The sequence below is a fragment of the Canis aureus genome, chromosome 1 (genome assembly GCF_053574225.1).
Source record: "Canis aureus isolate CA01 chromosome 1, VMU_Caureus_v.1.0, whole genome shotgun sequence".
Lineage (NCBI taxonomy): Eukaryota > Metazoa > Chordata > Mammalia > Carnivora > Canidae > Canis > Canis aureus.
The window spans coordinates 40,247,494-40,268,234 of record NC_135611.1 but is presented as its reverse complement, the minus strand read 5'-3'; the positions used below and the strand labels follow the sequence as shown (position 1 = coordinate 40,268,234).

The 20,741-nt window shown below is 38.4% G+C and overlaps 1 protein-coding gene across 2 annotated transcripts in view; it reads right to left on the bottom strand.

Moving 5' to 3' along the window:
• Nucleotides 1-20,741, bottom strand: part of UST (uronyl 2-sulfotransferase) — a 304,369-nt gene that overhangs the window by 168,471 nt on the left and 115,157 nt on the right. For both annotated transcript variants that reach the window (XM_077896447.1, XM_077896449.1), the window contains exon 2: nucleotides 18,558-18,601. In XM_077896447.1, coding sequence (XP_077752573.1) covers nucleotides 18,558-18,601 — 44 coding nt within the window. The remainder of the gene's footprint in view (nucleotides 1-18,557; nucleotides 18,602-20,741) is intronic.

The following is a 20,741-nucleotide window of genomic DNA, read 5'->3' as shown; positions in this document are numbered from 1 at the left end:
ATTTTTTAAGCATGATAAAGAATATCTATCTTAAACTAAGTAGCAAAATTACACTTAGTAATAAAACACTTGTAGCATTATCATTAAAACTTCAAGCAAAACAAAGATGCTGTCTATATATCCATTCATTCATTTCACAAATATTTATTAAGTGCTACTATGTGCCAGGTATACCTGTTCTAAATGTGGGTGACAGGGTGAGAATTAATACAACACTCCCCCACAATGAACTTCACATTATTTAGTATTATCCTAGATAATGCTATTAAACTTGAAACAGGGTTAGACGGGGGATAAAATGGATATTGTTCAATAATATGATTCCCTATTAAGGAAAAGAAAAAGAAAGATTATTGAAATAGATAAGAAGCTGAGTAACATGAATATGTGTAATGCACAAAATCAGTAATTTCTAATACTATAATAATCTAGGTAAAACATAGTGGAAAAATTCTGTTCAGAATAGCAACCAAAAAATAATAAAATATCTAGGAATCACCTTTGGTAAGAAATGTAAAAGGCCCCATTTGGAACCAAAGAGTGCTCCAATAAACAACATTTAGAGAACAGTAACAACAGCAAAAAGGCTCTTGGAAATTAGAAACATGAAAACAATGAGGAAGAAACTCGACAGAAAGGTTGGAAAACAAAGTTGAAAAACTTTTCCAGATAATAGAGCAAAAAGTGAAAGAAAAGAAATACAAGAGGAACAAAGATCACACAGACAACTATATTTGGAAGTTCAACATCCAAATGAAGAGTTCCAGAAGGACAGAAAGAGAAAATACAGAAGAATAAGTCATCAGAGAAGGTCAAGCAAATATCCCAGAATAAGATATTAGTTTCCAGATCAAGAAGTCTGCTGAGTGTCCAGAATCGGATCTGAAAATTGGCACACAGTAGACACAAAATTATACAATCTGAGAAAATGAGGAATAAAAAGCTTTCATAGAGATAGACGGTTTTTTTTTTAAAGATATTATTTATTTATTCATGAGAGACAGAGAGAGACAGAGAGAGACAGAGAGAGAGAGAGAGAGAGAGAGAGAGATGGAGACATAGGCAGAGGCAGAAGCAGGCTCCCTGCAGGGAGTCTGATGTGGAACTCGATACCAGGACCCTGGGATCACGACCTGGGCCAAAGGCAGGTGCTCAACCACTGAGCCACCCAGGTGCCCTGATTCAATTTTCATATATAAAGTCAAGAATTAAGGGACACCTGGGTGGCTCAGTGGTTGAGCACCTGCCTTTGGCCCAGGGCATGATCTTGGAGTCCCGGGATGGAGTCCCACATCGGGCTCCCTGCATGGAGCCTGCTTCTCCCTCTGCCTGTGTCTCTGCCTCTCTCTCTCTCTGTGTCTCTCATGAATAAATAAATAAAATCTTTAAAAAAGAAAAGAATTAGTCTTCTCAACAGAAATACAAAAAGCTATAGTAAAATGGAGAAAGACCAAACTTCTGGAGGGAAATTCTTTTGTGGCAGAGACATCTGATTCTCAGAGTACCGAAGCGCTCAATGTCCCAGCTTCCTGTGGTTGAGCAGGGCCTTCTGACCAGTTCTAGCCAACTGGGTGCTCACAGAAGTGACACGTGTCACCCCTCTAGCTCCTCTCTGCCCTGCCACAGTAACACAAAGGTCCTGTGTTGAGATGGTGAAGCCACAAGATGGATGCAGCCAGGATGTGGAACAAGCTTCTGAAAGAAAACAGCCACTGGACCCACTGAGGGTCTTATGTAAGCAAGATATAAACTAATGTGGGAAGCCATTGAGATTTTGTGTCACCCTAGGGTATCCTGATTAATATAGATTTCCAATCCAGAATTTTACATCCTGTCAAATGATTAGTCAAAGTGAGAATAGCCATCTTCAGAAATGTATCATTTGAGCTAATTTCCAGACCATGTACCTTTTCTCAAGAAGCTGCTAGAGACCAAGGAAAGAGCAAGATGTGTTTAGACGACAAAATAATGTGTGCCCAGGATGACCAAGTCCTAACTTCTAGAATCTGTGAATGCATTTCCCTACATGCCCAAGGGATCTGGAGATGGGGAGATTATCCTGGATTATTCAGGTGCACACAACATCATCACAAGGATCTTCATGAGGAGAAGAGAAAGAGGCCATGGGTCAAAGAATGCAGGCAGCCTTTGGAAACTAGAAAAGGCAAGGCAAGCTCTCAAAGAGCTTCCAGCAGAAACATAGCCTGGCCGACTCCTTGATCTTAGCCCACTGACACCCATTTCAGACTTCCATAAAATAATAAATTTGAGTTGTTTGAAGCCACCAGGCTTGTGATCATTGGTTACAGCAGCAGTAGGAAGCTAATGCAACACGGGGTGAGGGAAGTGGGAGCAAACACAGAAGGGGCCACTCCCAGACACATCTGAGCTGGAGGCCGAGCTCAGGCTGGAACTGGTGAGAAGACCCAGGAGAGACCTCAGCAACTGGATGTGGACAGATCCCTAATGCGGTTGGAGGTGCTGGGATTTACACCACCGGAATAAAGTTTCACGATGACTTGGATGTCAGGGAAAAGTGTGAAAATCAATTCACGAAATAAGACAATTATTTGTTACAAAAAAACCCAAAAAGCTGAGTAGGAAGAAAAACATCATAATGGCCCCGTTGCCCCTATTATTTGCCTGGTGTCAGCAGTAAAAACACTAAGCCCTGGGGCGGCCCAAATGACACAACCTGGTTTGTGGGGGGGGGGCGCTGAAGAGGGGAGTGCTGGGAGTGGGGGGCGGCACGCTGCCATGAAAGCACTAAATCCTCCTGTTCCAACAGAAGGATGTCAACAGACAAGGCCTAAGGCTGAACAAAACTGAGAAGCAGCAAAAGCCTGTTATTCGGAGATGTGAAAGCTGATCCTAAAGATTGGCAGAAAGAGCATAAAGTAATTGTTTCTGAACAGCAGAAAATAATGGGGAGGGTGTAGTTAGGGGTCACTTTCTCACAAGCTAATGAGCCATTTGGTGCTTTAAACTGCACTATGTTTATGCATGACTTTGATTAAACATAAAAAGTACATACAAGGACTGGCAAAATATTTGCAACAAATGATACATAAGGCTTTCATATTCTTAATGTACAATAAAGATTGGGCCGGATTGTGAAAAATGCTTTGTTATGGTTGTCTCTGAGTGGTGGCATAATGTGTGATTATTTTTTCTGGTTGCTAATTTTCTGAACTTTCCAAATCAAAACAGGAGTATGCATAATTTCTAAGACAAAAAGAATTGATCAGATGGTCAAGGAAGAAATAAAACAAACAAAAAGAATTAGGTAACTATATTAGAAGCTACTAAAATGTTTAAGTTACTACAACTTTGAAAACCCTCAGGCAGTTGTTACCCTGCCAAAAAAAATGGTGGCACGAGTTTTCTTAATTTACTAAAGCAGTTTCTTGATTAAATATGCTTTCCAACAACAATTTGCAATTTAAAAATTTCATGCTTCATTTAAAGCACTTTATTTTTGTTAAAGGCAGCCCAAACCTGACAACGTATTAAGTCTGTGATTTTAACTGGTGCCAGTTTGGATAAGGTTTGGAAAATATCTTATCAGTGATAACTGGCCCGTGGGCTTTGGGGAGTAGGGTGAGGAAGATGCTAAAAGAACAATTACATAAACCACATATTTTTAGACCTGTGGCTTCACAGAATTTTTTTAATTAAAAAAAAAAAGACAGAAGTGGAAGATATGCTTAATAGTACTAACCATTTGAGTAAGAAATGGATTCATTATGTTCTTCTTGGGAAAGAGTGAACACATTACATGCTCATAAAACTGATAAATTTAGAAGTACTGTTTCTGAACTTGGACACAGATTTCTGTGGAAAGTTGAAATCTCAGGAGGCCATTGGCTGGCCAAAGACTTCCATGCTAATGGTTAAGAGCTGTGATGAGTTCAACGGAAGCATGAAGGAAGAATACAGGTGACTTCAGGATAAGAAACAATACCTATTATGTAAGACTGATTTGTTCCCCTTTGGTAGATTCTTTTTTTTTTTTTTTTTTTTTTTTCCCTTCTAATCTTCTAAGCTATTAATTATCCATCTCAAATAAAATACCTAAATATAAAGTTCTTTAGCATACCCACTGAACTCAGATGCTCTTAGAGTTATTTAAAAATAAAATATTCAAGTCATAAATTTTCCTATCATTTGCAATGATCAAAAAAAAAAAAATGAGAGGGTGGAAGGGACTCCTTCAAGGTCATGCTCATTTGAGTGAAACTGATTCCTAACTCCCAGCCTCATTCTGTTCTGCTAGTTCTTTCTCTAAACCTAATATATTTATCATGAATCATTAAACACAAGCCTATTACCCAGTGCAATTGATTCATCCATAAAATGAAAAGCGACTTCGCTTTTGTAGTGTTTTTTTAAAAAGGACTTTGGATAAAGTCAGGTGTGGACACAGGGAACAATACAGGCTTCAGAAAAGCTAAATGCCAAAGGTCGTGGAAGGCTTCGCTTACTGTTTGTTCCAAACTAGCCCAGGGAAGAAATGGAGTAACCACAGAACCTGAAAGTTCTTACACTGGTATCTGGTATGCCACCTGACATGCAATTAATTGCTTTTAAAAATCCAAAGAAAGTACAGTTGGGGGGGTTGGGAGCAAGTCCTACTCTAAGTAATAGCAAGCTGAGTTATCGCAATCTGTGAAAGGCTGTGTATAAACAATACCTAGAGTACAAAAGACCCACTGCTGGGTGCTTACTTGTATCTGGCACACTAAGTGCTTTCTTTAAACTCACAACTCTATGAGGTGGATGGAATTTACAAATATAAAACTGAACTCAAAGAGATGAAGTGTTTATTCTAGGGTAACTAGCTCTAAATAGCTAGGATTTGAACTGAAGTCTGACTCCAAAATCCATGCTCCTCAGACTCTTAGCCAGCAAGAGCAAAAACGAAAAGTTGGAATAAAGAATCTGGCAAATTAAGAGTAACATGTTTTAAATCTAAGGGGTGGACACATTGGGTAGGTTGCCTATACGTCTTACTGGTCTCACTAATTTTTTGTCTTTGGAATATTTCATAATTAAAAGATAATGCTAAAGAAGCTTCATTGGATAAAAAGAAGATGATCTAAACTTCTTAAGAATGCCATTTTTCCCCTCCAAAGAAAATCAGACTATGTGCATCTGAGGTTATTTACAATAGGATGAAATGGAGCTATACATCTAGAAGGCCCTCTTATCAGCAGCAATGGCTTCAGGGATTGTTGTCAAATTGGAAGCAGCTAGACAAGGTGGGTCAAGCACACACCCAAGTCTGTGTCAGAGATTTATTTGCTTCTTGCAGATCCTAACAGACAAGAGGAAAACAAGATGGATGGCCAGGACTATATGCTCAAAAATAGGTTCTGAGGGAGAGAAATGAGAAATTACTTTTCCTCTTTGAATCTCAGGACTACTCTTCCAAGTAAAAAGTGTTTTTGACCAAGGGAGACTGTGTACATACATAAAACTCAGCAATCCTGCCCTCAGGGAAACTCTCCAAGTTGATGGTACTTGGCAAAGATACATGAAAGTAAATATACTTCCGGTATCTTCCAGAAGTCACTTACCTATTATAATTAGTAGACATGTGGGTTTTCCTCTTTAGGCTCCAAACAAGGACTGTAAACCATGGTTTCTTTACTAGAGAAGATTAGAACATCTCCTTTCAGCTAACATCAGTAAGAATTTATTGATACGAAAAAGACAGAAACAAACATGTAGTCTTTCTTAGGGACTCAGTAGTAGGGGTTGTTAAATGGCAGGCAGAGAAATCTCCTATAAAAATAGACATATTTTTTTAAAGGGCAACAGACTTCTTTACTGTTTTTTTCCGTTGCTCTAATAGCCCCTGGTTCTACAAGAATAGGAAGTTTCCTTTCAAATAACTTTCTCTCACATGGATTTTCACTGACATTCTTTCCAAAGAAAACACAACATATTTTTATACATTAAAACCATGATTTGAACAGTTGAAATGAATTTACAATGGAAGAAACTGGAGAGAATATTGGATAGAATTATTATTGGATATTATATTACTATTAATATGATACTGTTTTATATATTATATATTGGATATATTATGTAATATATATATTTTCTTGGATATAATATTGGATAATAATAAAGTAGTTGCAGACATGAGAATCATGAAGAGGAAAAAAACAATTACAAAGAAAACTGCAGAAGGAATTTTGGGGAAAAACTTGAGTAGTATTGAATGTTGAAAAAACTACAAACATGCACTGAAATTATCCTAATGACAGACTTCTAAGGATGGCTTCAATGTTTGTTAAATCAAACCAAACAATGCTTAACAGGGCATAACATTCCATGCTATCCTGGTAATTGAAGATACTAAACTCAACCCAGTTAAATTGCTTTCTAGGGCTTTCAAAGTATCACAGACTAGGTGGCTTAAATCAAGAGAAATTCATTCTCTCACAGTTCAAGAGGCCAGAAGTTTGAAGTCAAAGTGTCAGTAGGGTTAGTTCCTTCATGGGGGGCTCAGAGGGACAATCTGCTCCATGCTTCTTTCCTGGAGTCTTGTGGTTGCCAGCAACCCTAGGTGCCCTTGGCTTGTGGCAGCGTAACTCCAATCTCTGCCTCCATCCTCACAGACCATTCTCCCTGTGTGTCTCTGTTTCTGTGTCCAAACTTCCCTCTTCTTATAGGGATATCAGTCATCCTGGATTTAGGGCCCATCCTCATCCACTACCATATCTTGACTATTATATCAGCAAAGAGCCTATTCCCACATAGGACTGCGTTCACAGATTCTGGTGGTCAGGACTTCAGCTTTGGGGGACCACAATTTAATCCATAACCCCATTCAGAATTGAATCTGTGACTTGTCACTCCTTTCCTACTATTCAATTTCTCTACTACACAATTATGTTGCCATGGTCACCATCTCCTACGCTATTGGTTTTTTTCTCTTTCCGCTTAAAGCCAAGCTTCTCAAAGCAGTACCTGTCTTCATCTTCCACTCACCACTCCTCAAACCTCAGTAGGGAGGCCTACCTCTTCTCAACCCCTCCATCCCAAACTCTTCGACCTGGGTAGGTCATCCTATGCAACCTTCAGGACTCTCACCTGCAGAAGTCAGGTGGAGTCTCCTGTGCTCATTCTATCACAGCATCTAGTGACCTACTTAATGTATCAGATCAGGCCTATATGAGATGCTCGCTTGTCCTTCCCACTATAGTCTCAGATCCTTGAGGGAAGGTTCTATGCCTTCTGCAGTCTTACAGCCCAGCACAGAGCCCAACACAAATTTAGTGGATGAATAATGCTTGAATGGTTGTATGTATAGGGTCATTTACACTCAAGATTATCTCTATCACAGAACTTTATGCTCCCATAGTTTTTTGATTCTTTGAAACCTTGAGATGCAAGTAGATTGTAAAGTATTAGATGGCAGAAATTATCTTCAACTATTTTTTGTCTTCCTGATCCCTTACATAAAGTAGGCACTCAAAAATTAATTGATATTAAAGGGAAATTAGCTTCTGGGTGGGTTGGGAGGTAAAAAAGGACTAACCTTTACTGTGCAATTGTTCACTGCCAGACACCACTAGGTATTATACAAATGTCATTTCAATTAACATCACTAGTTCTCATTCATTTGAAGATTGCTTGCTCAGCATAAAAAATTGTATAACCTCTTCTAATGAAACAATTTTTAAATAGAATTTTGAGTACTAATACTGGCTAGCACATTATTTTATATTAAAAGATAGTATGTAAGTATTATCTTATATATCAAAATACTTTTATATACAAATGCAATGCAGGCATCAGCAATACATCATAACCTTCTGTATTACCACGACCCACTATGCCCAATTTTAGTTTTTTAGGTTTGGGGTTTTTTTTTTTTTTTTTGAATGGTTCTAACTATCTGTATTAACATTTCTCTCTTTTTAAAGACTTCATGGATTTATTTAAGAGAGAGAGCAAGCGAGCAGGGGGAGGAACAGAGGGAGAAGCACAAGCAGGTTCTATGCTGAGTGCTGAGCCTGTTGTGGGGCTCAATCTTGCAACCCTGAGATTATGACCTGAGCCCAGATCAGGAGTTGGATGCTTAACTGACTGTATCACCTTGGCACCCCTGTATATGAATATTTCTTGACTTCATTTTTTCTTAGAATGTTCCCAGGAAAATATACATTATTTTTCAATAAAGAGAATAAAACTCATTCTTCCTGCAGTTATTGTCAAATAGGTCCATATTATTATAATTATATAATCATAATTATAATAAGAGATATAATATAATTACTATATAATAGAGTCTACCAGCCTCTCTAAAAAATTTAAGATCCACTATGGGATCTTAATGATCTTATTTTTTTTCTATCTTTAGACACTGCTTTTTCACCATCCTAGAATAATTACCTACCAATTATGCATCAATTATTCTCAAATATGCTTTAAAAAGACTAAAGTAGTAGAAAAATGGAAGAATGATGGAATGGCTTTAACTACACTGCTGTTTAGTGATTACCAGAATGTTCTATTCTGTGCTGCCCAATACAGTAGCCACTAGCCACATATACCTGCAAAGAGTTTGACATGTAGTTAGCACAAGTGAGAAACTGAATTTTTAAAAATTTTTAATTAATTTAATTTAAATAGCAACATGAGCCTAATGGCTACTGTCCTGAACAGGGTAGGCCAAGAAGAGTAATCCACTGGGGAAATACATCATCATTACTGCATTGCCCTTTATATTTTACTGTGTTGCCCAAGAATTTCATCATCTTTCCAAAAGATAGAAGACTGAAGACACCATCTTTGTAGTTTGCTTTTAATTTTCATTAGAGTGGAAAGTTTAAAATCTTTATTCCTTCCTATAATGACAAAGAGAAGAAAACAGAGACAGGTTTCACAAACATTGGAGGAACCAGAGATGAATGCTAGAGTTAGACAGCAGCACTCGAGACTCTGAAGGATGATGATGATATTGATCATGAAAGGGAAACAGGAGACTCTGAGCCTTCAGATGATGATATCTGGATTAATTCTCTCAAATTCAATAGTTGATGAGGGAACAATATATTTCTAAGGATAAATTTTATATTTAAAAATTTTTTTAAATTAATTACATACATACATACATATATATGTATATATGTGTGTGTGTGTGTGTATATATATATACTATATACTATATACTACATATATAGTGTTCTCATGCAGTTAGCCATCAAGAGGAAGGACTTTGTCAAACAATATTTTGCAACAAGAACCTGGACCATCCCATTTAGCTAAATGAATGTGGGACAGTGTTCTTTCACCCTTTATGATAGTTGTACACCAAAATGTATTATATATGCAGTTTGTAAATGGATAAATGCTGAAGGTAGGTATGCATACAAAAGTGACTAGAAAAAAAGGATAAGGTAGAAATTAAATATCACTGGATTATAAAATAATGTCTAAAGGGTCCATTGGGCTCAGATAGTAAATGGTGAGGACTATTTTTTTTCTGGTATACTGAGAGTTAAAACCTTTTATTTATTAGTTAGGCTACCAAATAACTACATGAAAGAGTACAATTCTAGAAATAAGTCTAAAAATTATCATATTTCTACTTAAACAGGTAATCTTGAAATGGTTAGAATAGACCCTGGAGCTACATAGCCCTGGGTTAGAATCACAAGTTCGATACTTAGTGTGCATGACCTTGGCAAGTTATTCAGCCTCTCTATGAACTAGTTCCCCCATCTGCAAAATAAGGATTAAAAAATTACTTCCTCTCTTGGGAGTCAAAAAATACCTTGAGACAAATGATAATGGAAACATAACATTCCAAAATCTTTGGGACACAGCAAAAGCAGTTCTAAAGGGGAAGTTTATAGCAATACAGGCCTAACTTGAGAAATAAGAAAAATCTCAAATGAACAGTCTAACCTTAGCCATAAAGGAACTAGAAAAAGAAGACAGAGACCCAAATTAGTAGAAGTAAGAAGATAATAAAATTAGAGTGGAAATAGAGACTAAGAAAACTAAAAAAAAAAAAACAAAAAACAATAGAAAAGATCATTGAAAACTAAGAGCTGGTTCTTTGAATAGATAAACAAAATTTAAAAACCTTTAGCCAAACTCAACAAGAAAAAGGAGTGAACTCAAATAAATAAAATCAGAAATCAAAAAGGAGAAGTAACAATCAACACAGAGAAATACAAAGCAATGTCCACAATAGCCAAACTCCAGAAGGAGCTGAGGTGGCCTTCGACAGATAAATAGATAAAGAAGATGTGGTATATGGAATATTACTCAGCCATCAGAAAAGAGTAATAATCCCTACCATTTACATAGATGTGGATGGAACTGGAGGGTATTATGATAAGTGAAATAAGTCAATTAGAGAAAGACAATTATCATCTGGTTCCACTCATATGTGAAATATTAAGAAATAGTACAAGACAATTATCTGGTTCCACTCATATGTGGAATATTAAGAAATAGTGCAAGAATAGTGCAAGATACAAGAGAAGGAGGGGAAACCGGGGAAAAAATCAGAGAGGAAGACAAACCATGAGAGACTTTTAACTCTGGGAAACAAACTGAGAGTTGCTCAAGGGGATGTGGGTGGGGGGATAGGATACCTGGGTGATGAGCATTAAAAAGGAGGGCATGTGATGTAATGAGCACTGATAAATGATGAGTTATACAAAAATGATGAATTATTGAAAACTACATCTGAAGCTAATTTTGTACTATACTTTGGCAAATTGAGTTTAAACAAAACAAGAAAGCCCCAAAGGATTATAAGAGACTACCATAAAAAAATTATATGCCATCAAATTGGACTTCAAAGAAACAGATAAATTCTTAAAACATACAGTCTTCCAAGACTGAATCAGAAAGAAATAGAAAATCTGAACAGACCAGTTACTAGTAATGAAATTGAGTCAGAAATCAAAAAACCCAACAAGCAAAAGTCCAAGACAAGATGCTTCAAAAGTAAATTCTATCAAACATTTGAAGAGGAGTCAATACCTGTCTCAAACTACTCCAAAAAAATTGATGAAGAAGGAATGCTTCCAAACTTATTCTGTAGGGCAGCATTACCCTGATACCAAAACCAGACAAAGACACTACAAGAAAAAAATTACAGGCCAATAACCCTGATGAACATAGATGAAAATTCCTCAACAAAATATTAGCAAACCAAATTCGGCAACTTATTAAAAGGACCAAGTGATCACCATGATCAAGTGGGATTTATTCCACTCATGCAAGCATGGCTCAATATCTACAACTCAATCAATGGAATATACCACATTAACAAAAAGAAAAATAAAAATCATATGATCATTGCAATAGATGCAGAAAAAGCATTTGACAAAATTCAACATCTGTTCATGATAAAAACTCTCAACAAAGTGGGTATAGAGGGACACCACAACATAAAAAATGTATATATAACAAATTCACAACTAATATCATATTCAACATGAAAAGCTACAAGCTTTTCCTCTAAGATCAGGAACAAGACAAGGTTGCCTACTATCACCAATTTTATTCAACACAGTATTGGAAGTCCTAGCCACAGCAATCAGACAAGGAAAAGACATAAAAGTTTAGCATCCAAATTGGTAAGGAGGAAGTCTCACTAAGTTTCACTATTTTCAGGTGACATGATAATATACATAGAAAGCTCCAAATCTCCAACAAAACACTACTAAAACTAATAAACTCAGTAAAGCTACAGGGTACAAATTACTATACAGAATGCTGTTATGTTTCTATATACTAAGAATGAACATACAAAAAGAGAAATTAAAAAACAATTCCATTTACAATTATAGCAAAATAGTCAAATACAAAGGAATACAGTTAACCAAGGAGGTAAAAGACTTGTACTCTGAAAGTAAGGACATCAATGAATGAAACTGAAGATGAAAGAAATTGAAGGGAAAATATACCATGCTCATGGATTAGAAGAATTAATATTGTTAAAATGCCCACACTACCCAAAGCAATCCCTACCAAAATACCAAAAGAACTAGAACAAATAATCCTAAAATTTATGTAGAACCACAAAAGACCCTGAATAGCTAAAGTAATCTTGAGAAAGAACAAAGTGGAGGCATCATACTCCTGGATCTCAAACTATCCTATAAAACTATAGTAATCAAAACAGTATGGTACTGGCATAAAAACAGACACACAGATCAGTGAAATAGAATAGAGACCCCTGAAATAAACCCACTATTACATGGTCAGTTAATCTACAACACAGGAGACAAGAATACACATTGGAGAAAAGACATCTCTTCAATAAATGGTGCTGGGAAAACTGGACAGCTATATGCAAAAGAATAAAAGACCACTTTTTTACACCACACACAAAAATACACTCAAGATTGGATTAAAGACCTAAATATAAGACTTGAAACCATAGACTTCTAAAAGAAGACAAGAAGACATAGGAAGTAGATTCCCAGGCATTAGCATTAGCAATATTTTGGGGGGGGATTTGTCTTCTCAGGCAAGGGCAGCAAAAGCAAAAATTAACTGGCACTATAACAAACTAAAAATCTTTTGCACGGCCAAAAAAGAAAAACCTCAATAAAATAAAAAGACAACCTAGTGAATGAGTGAAGATACTTACAAATGATATATCTAATAAGGGGTTAATATCAAAAGCATATAGAGAACTCATACAACTCAACATCAAAGAAAGAAAGAAAGAAAGAAAGAAAGAAAGAAAGAAAGAAAGAAAGAAAGAAAGGAAAGAAAGAAAGAAAGAAAGAAAGAAAGAAAGAAAGAAAGAAAGAAAGAAAGAAAGAAAGAAAGAAAGAAAGAAAGAAAGAAAGAAAGAAAGAAAGAAAGAAAGAAAGAAAGAAAGAAAGAAAGAAAGAAAGAAAGAAAAGAAAAGAAAAGAAAAGAAAAGAAAAGAAAAGAAAGAATCCAATTTAAAAATGGGCAGAGGGCTTGAATAGACATTTTCCAAAGAAGACATACAGATGGCCAACAGACATGAAAAAATGCTCAACATCACTAATCATCAGGGAAACACAAATCAAAGCCACTATACCACTTCACACCAGTCAGAATGTCTAGAATCAAAAAGACAAGAAACAGCAAGTGTTGTTAAGGATGTGGAAACAAGGTTAATATTTTTGCATTGTTGGTAGGAATATTAATTGGTGCAGCCACTACAGAAGACAGTATGTATGGACCCAAAAATTAAAATATAAATTATTAAAATATTAAAAATAGAAATATATGACCAGCAACCCCCTCTGGGTATTTATTCAAAGAAAACAAAAACTAATTTGAAAAAGTATATGTACCCCTATGTTCATTGCAGCATTATTTACAATTATAGCATTGCAGCCAAGATATGGAAGCAACCTGTGTCCATATACAGATAAATAAAGAAGAGGTGATATATATTTGTACACACACACACACACACACACACACACACACTGGGATATTACTCAGCCATAAAAAAGAATAAAATCTTGATATGTGTGACAATATGGATGGATATAGAGGATATTATGCTAAGTGAAATAGGTCAGACAAAGACAGATACTATTTAATGCTACTTAGATGTAGAATCTAAAAACAAAATAATTAAACAAACAAAACAAAAACAGACTCTAAATACAGAGAATAAACTAGTACTTGCCAGAGGGAGAGGGTGGAGGCAAGGGTGAAATCAGTGAAGGGGATTAAGAAGTATAAACTTCCAGCTATAAAATAAATAAGTCATGGACATGTAAAATTCAGCAGAGAGAATATAAGTCAGTAATATTGTAATAACTCTCCATGGTGACAGAAGGTAACTACACTTATGGTGAGCATTGCATAACATATATACATTCAAATCACCAGACTGTACATCTGAAACTAATATAATATTGTATGCCAACTATACTTCAATTTAAAAAATGACTTCTTCTTTCATGAGGTTTTACTGAGACTAAACTCCCATGCAAAGCGCTTAGTAGAGTGCTTGCCACATAGGAAATGACAGACATCTGCTATGGATAGTGGTTTTATTTTCCTGGAGGTGCTTAGATCAGCTCTTCTTATCTATCAGGTTTGGGATGATGTTCACCCAACATAGGTGAAACAATTACTACATCCTGTTTGTTACCACCAGAATTGATCATTGCCATCACCAGCTGCCTGCCCGAGTCGGGGACCCATAGTCCAGGCCAAGTGAAGCAGGAGGAGAAGATGTCAATCTTCAGAGGTTAGGCTGCTGTGGGGCGTCAATGAAACTGCAGATGCTGCTGCAGAGGCCAGAGCACCACTGGCTCTCCAGCCCAACCCTCATCTTCTCTTGCATAAAGACTTTTCCCGGGATCCCTGGGTGGCGCAGCGGTTTAGCGCCTGCCTTTGGCCCAGGGCACGATCCTGGAGACCCGGGATCGAATCCCACGTCAGGCTCCTGGTGCATGGAGCCTGCTTCTCCCTCTGCCTATGTCTCTGCCTCTCTCTCTCTCTCTCTGTGACTATCATAAATAAATGAAAAAAAAATTTTTTAAAAAAAGACTTTTCCCTTTCTTTCCCCCTTCCATTCCAATCCTTAGGTTGAGCAGGCATTACTTTAATGAACTCAAAAAATACACGAAAAAGCAAAAGAAAAGAGTAAAAATCTCTTAAAATCTCACCATCTAGAGAAAACATTATTATCTACCTAGGCTTTTCTCTGCACACACATTCCTATAAACACAACTTTATAAGAAGTGTGACCACACTATCTTGGCTGTTGTATGCCTGGTTTTGTTCTCAAGAATATCTTTCCAATTTATCCAATAGAGATTTACATGTTCATTCTTTGCAGGGCTCGAACCTTCAGCCATGTGTTCTATGTGCACACAAAATGGTAGTAAAATGTGGTTAACAAAAGAAAATATTAACATCTGCCTTTAAATAATGACTTCAACTTAAAAACTGAGGTGAGTTGAGAGGTTACAGTGGATTTTATAAACAAGTTAAAAAAAATCAGAGGCATTTGGGTTCTTTTTTATGAAAATACTGGCGAGAAGGAAGCCCTGGGCTCTGTGTGCTGTGTGGCACACACCCCATTCCCTAAATGGCTATTACTTGTGGAATGTGAAACTTGTGGAATGAACTTTTAATAAAATGAGAACTTGCCTGTAAACCTCAGAACATTTTCAGGGTTTAAAAACCTTATTTTATCTAGATCACAGCTCTTGCAGTCTTGGCATCCAAAGTTATTTCTGAATGTTAAACAAATATGAAAATGGTGGGTCTGCACTTGGTCTTGCTTTCCTGTGCCAGGCTGGGGGTTCATTCTAGAGGCCACACATTTGTGAGTCTGTCTCTTCTGGATGCCACCATGTCCCTGGAGACCCCAGCAGTCTACAGATCTAACTAACCAAGGTCCCACTTCAGGGGGACAATCAATGGACTTTTATCTGGAAGTCTGACTTTATCACTTCTGGGATTCATTTCTACCCTGGCAGAAGTAATAAGCATGGATGAAAAGATGTTAATGTACCAACATTATTTTTACTCACTTTTATATTCTTCTTATTTTGACTACTGCTTAGAAAGTCAAAAGAGTGTTCTGCTACTCCACTCCTAGATAATGAAAATACAGTTATAGTAAAAGAATCTGTCTCATATAAACTTCTGCTGGTTGACGGAGATTATATTCACAGTTTCGAACTTGGAATAGAATTGATAAAAATAGATTTAGTCTGAAAGTGGTCTAAAATGATCTGCTATGACCTGATCGTTCCTGTGTGCCACAGGGAGCTCTGGCTGGGAATGGAGGAAGAGGGACAGGTGGAGACCAGACCACAGTGGTGGGAAAAGGCAGAGCCAGGGCAAGCTCCACAGGGGTAAGGGGAGAGAGTCCAGCAAACACAGAATCCAGGCACCAAGGATACTAGCAAAGAAACAGGCAGGCAGGATGGCCAACTCAGCAAGAACAAGGACTCGAGGCCCACTAAGGAAGTAGTCCCAATCAAGGGGAGAGAGTCCAGCAAACATAGAATCCAGGCACCAAGGATACTAGCAAAGAAACAGGCAGGCAAGATGGCCAACTCAGCAAGAAACTTGAGGCAGACTAAGGAGGTAGTCCCAAGTCAATCACCAAGGATTGAGTTCATAAAGGTAAGTTTAGATAAAGTAGGCCTGGGTTTCCTAACTAGATAAAACCCCATTTATCAAACCTGAAACCCAAAATAATGTCCCAACATGCCATTGAAAGAAACAGCTGATGGGTCCCAAAGAGCCACCCTGACTCCCTTTTCCTATAGAGCCGAGAGCATGGGGAGGGTTCACCTCTTCCCACTTGGGAGAGTACGGTTAGTGATGCAGGAACCTAGCAGGCCACCCATACCATTCTTCTCCCCCACCCACACTCATTCTTTCTCCCAGGCAGATTACCAACCAAGGAAAATTTGTTTTCACTGTAAGAAGAGTTACAATAGCAAGTCATCATTATATTAATAAGTAGTCATGGGGTGCCTGGGTGGCTCAGTCGGTTAATTTGCCTTCAGCTCAGGTCCTGATCTTAGGGTCCTGGGATGGAGCCCCCCGTCGGGCTCCCTGCTCAGTGGGAAGTCTGCTTTTACCTCTCCCTCTACCCCTTCCCTGCTTGTGCTCTTTTTCTCTTTCAAATGAATAAATAAAATATTTTAAAAAGTAAGAAGCCTTTTTATAGTAAGCCATACCACTCTCTTTAGGCTAGCAGAAAAAAAAAAACAGAAAATGTCCAGAGATATTGTTTTCTTTACATTAATGGCCTTTAAAGCAGTGTTTCACAAACATGATCCCGAGATCAGCACCATCAAAATCACTTGGGAGCTTGTTAAAAATGCAAGTTCTCAGGTCCTACCCTCTGCCTACAGAATCAGACTCTCAGGGGTCTGGGCCCAGTAATCCATGTTTCAATAAGACACCAGGAAACCCTGATACAAGCTCAAGCTTGAGAACAGTGGCTGAGTGGAAGGAACCTGGGCTGGGAGCCAGGAGACCTAATTCAGATTCCAGCTCTGGATTCCATGGTCCAATTGAGTGAAATTTAATGAATAGTCACAATGTGCTACTGCAAGGATGTGAGGATGCCAAAATGAGCTAGACACGGTTCTTATCCTTGGATGGTATCTAACCTCCACATTCCTTTGCTCCTTCAGGGTAGGGGTGATTTTGTTCTGTTGTTCCCGTTTGGTTTCATATTTGTATTCCTGGTGCCCACAGCATGACAAGCACCCATTATATATGCAGTGAGCCAAGTGGTAGAGCCGGTCACAACTGTGAAAAATACTACTGGACCATTCATCAATAATCTTAATGTTCCTCCAGTCTAGTTAACACAAGCCACTGTTTATTTAATGCTTACTGCATGCCAGGTGCTGAATATTATGTATCAGCTCATTCGATCCTTTTAGATGTCCTATACTGTGGGTAGTGTTGCTAATCCCACTTTGCAAATCAGAAAACTGATGCTTATAATATTAAGTAATTTGTCCAATGTCATACAATGAAAGTAGCAGAGCTGGTGATGCACCCAGAAAAACCTTATTCCAAAGCTCATAGTCTTAAAAATAGTAGAGTACTTCTTCAAATCCCATAAGCTCAAAAACTGACTTTGGGGTAAACTTCCCGGCTCTAAGGTTAGTGGGTGATTATCTCCTTACTAGGTACTTAAAACTGTCTTTTGCAGGTCATCATCTTAAGTGATCCAAAACTGTCTTTATTTTTCTCATTTTTTGGTATATTGACATTTGGCGTTCATTGAGTTCAAGAAAGTAAATAGTGGCGGAGAACCACACTAACGTGTCACTGGACTATTCTGACCCTTAAAAATCAGGCCAAAACTGCTTATAGGAAAACAAGTCACAGGCCAGGTCAGGGCACCCTTAAGAGGGCATTGAAAGAGAAGGCTGGTTCTAATGGGTTGAGCCTTGGATGGAGTATCCCAACTAAAGTGGGCCAGGGAGAAAGGGGCAGAGACAAATCTGGCCCCTAGACCCAGAGGTATCCAGAGGCCAGGTTGTAGGCATCAGATCATGCATCAGTATGGATGCAGAGAGGACAAATGGGGCAGCAAACAGGATGAAACTGCCAAAGATAGGGGATCCCTAGGTGGCTCAGCAGTTTAGCACCTGCCTTCGGCCTAGGGTGTGATCCTGGAGTCCCGGAATCGATTCCCACATCAGGGTCCCTGCATGGAGCCTGCTTCTCCCTCTGCCTGTGTCTCTGCCTCTCTCTCTCTCTCATGAATAAATAAATACAATCTTAAAAAAAAAAAAAAAAAAGAAACTGCCAAAGATCTGAAGTCAGCCTAAGGCTCTAATGCCTGGCACAGCTACAACTACGGATAAGATAATGGCCCTTCCTCCGTCACCACTTTGGCTATCTTCACATGCTTCCTTTTTCTCCTCCCTGTAAGTCAAAAATGAACTTGACATCTATCATCTACTATTTTCCTGTAAACAATTCAGGGCCGGGAGGGCTCTGGTTGGGGTTGTTGGAGGCTGTAGGAACTGAGAAAAGAAAAGGGGGATTTATATCATGAGCAAAGACCTTACCTTACTAGGAGGTGGTCCATGATCATCCAAGTATGTGGAATTTCCTAGAGAGAAAAAAAAGAAGAAAGTTGATGAATCAGTGGTTTTAAAACCAAAGTGAATTTAATGCAAACTCACTGAAAATAAGCATCCTACATATAGCTCTATTTTGATAATTGTACCAAAGGAAAATGGGTAATTAATTGCCAGTTTGGTGGGATTTTGTTGATGTTACTGTGCTCAAACACAGCTGCAGCAGGTACAAACATGCATCACTATCCCTCACCCAGTCTCTGTTGAGTTTAGACCATGGTTCTCAAACCTCCATGTGCATCAAAATTACCTGGAGAGCTTGTTAAAACACAGATGGCCTGGGTCCAATCCCAGAGGTTCAGATTCAGTGTCTCTGAGAATTTGCATCTCACAAGCACCCAAGTGGTACTGATGCTGCAAGTCCTGGAACCAGACTTTGAGAACCACTACACTATTCTCCACTTTGTCTTGATTATTGACTTCCCTTGATCTTTTCAGTCTAACTTGCTTTGGAAGCTTGATCTGTCTTTACGAATAGCCACTTACTTGCTTGTGTGTTTTTCAGAGTGCATGATTATTGTTTCCTGATGAATAAAGACTCAGAGGGGTTAGGATGGAAACTAAAGGCCCCTGAGTTCCTTTTATATAGCAGGTACTCTGCTAAGTGCTTTCCAGGTTTTCATCTAATTCACATCTCCAGGGTGGATTATAATTATCCTTGCTTACAGAGGAGGAAACAGAAGCCTAGAAATCCAGTAATTTGCTCAGGGTCACGCCCCCTGTTAAACTGCAGAAAAGGCAGAAGACTGGTTTTTTGCAGAGCATGCTTGGGCATCTGCTGAGCATCTGAAAAGCCTTCCTATGGGCTTTTGCAGAGCCCGGGTACTGACATCACAGTCCGAGCACTGACCCCACCACCCAGGCACCCACCTGGCAACACATTTGAGCCCATCGGGGGCAGGGATGTGTGTAGTCTATTCAAAGTCTCCCCTCCAAGGACATAATACTTATCAGTCAGGGGAAACCATCTTTGCAAAAAAGTGAAGACAACCAGCCTTTCTCACACAACATAAGGACAATATTGTAAACACAAGGCTACCAAGAGAACGGTAGCTTCAGGAATAAGGTAAATGTCCCAGTTGAAGTAGATGAAGGTGCTTTTTTTAGGAACTTGGAATAAAAAGAAGCAGGGAGCACCTGGCTGACTCTATCAGAAGAGCATGTGACTCTTGATCTCGAGGTCGGGAGTTCAAGCTCTAAGTTGGGTGTAGAGACTAAATATATAAATAAATAAATGTTTAAAAAAAAAAAGGTTGAAGTAGAATTTAACACAGAGACAGTTCAAATGGGGAAACTTACCCAAACATAACAAATAAGTGGGTTTGGGCCTATAGGGCTTTTTTTCCTTCTTCCATCCTGGGGTATCAGGCATTCCTTTCACTTTGTAGTCTACTGATTTATCACCCACTTAATGTCCACAATGACTGTACCCTAATGGGCTAGCTGTCTATAGTAAAAGGACAACAGGCCCAATTTTTGTGTGTAAGACACATCAACACAAACACATGGCATGCTCTTGCTTGGGTTATTTTCAGGAAACCTTGACAGGTGAAAATGATTAACAATTTGTTTGATCTTAATTGTTGTACTGCACTCCACTGAGAAGACACAGAAAGAGGAAGTGAGATCTATATCTGACTTAGTAAGGAGAATGTGTATGAAAGAATTCAGATAAACAACAGCCTAAGTCTAGAGAAATATCCAGAAGTATTCCTACCTAATGCAGTCAGTATACCTAGCTGCAGAAGGTTCTCATCACCTCATCCTGTGAATGTGTCCTCCCAGGAGGTATATGAGAAATTCCATCAAACGGCAGAGATGTTCTCCAGGTATCAAAGACAGCTCAAACAACTGTTTCTAAAACACTAGAAGTTTCCATAAGAAACAAAGTTCCTAAAAATGAATGACTTGAATGCCTGACTCCCTCAAACTCCGGAGTCAGCTACCCATTGACTCCTCAGTACCTCGGTGCAGGTGTGTCTACAGGCATCTCACAATTTGCCAATCCAAACACAACTCTTTATTGGCTGCAATTCCATCTCCCCTCCTCCTCCCCTGACCCAAACTGCCACCTCCCTATTTCTTATCTGGTCACACAACACATCCCTTCCC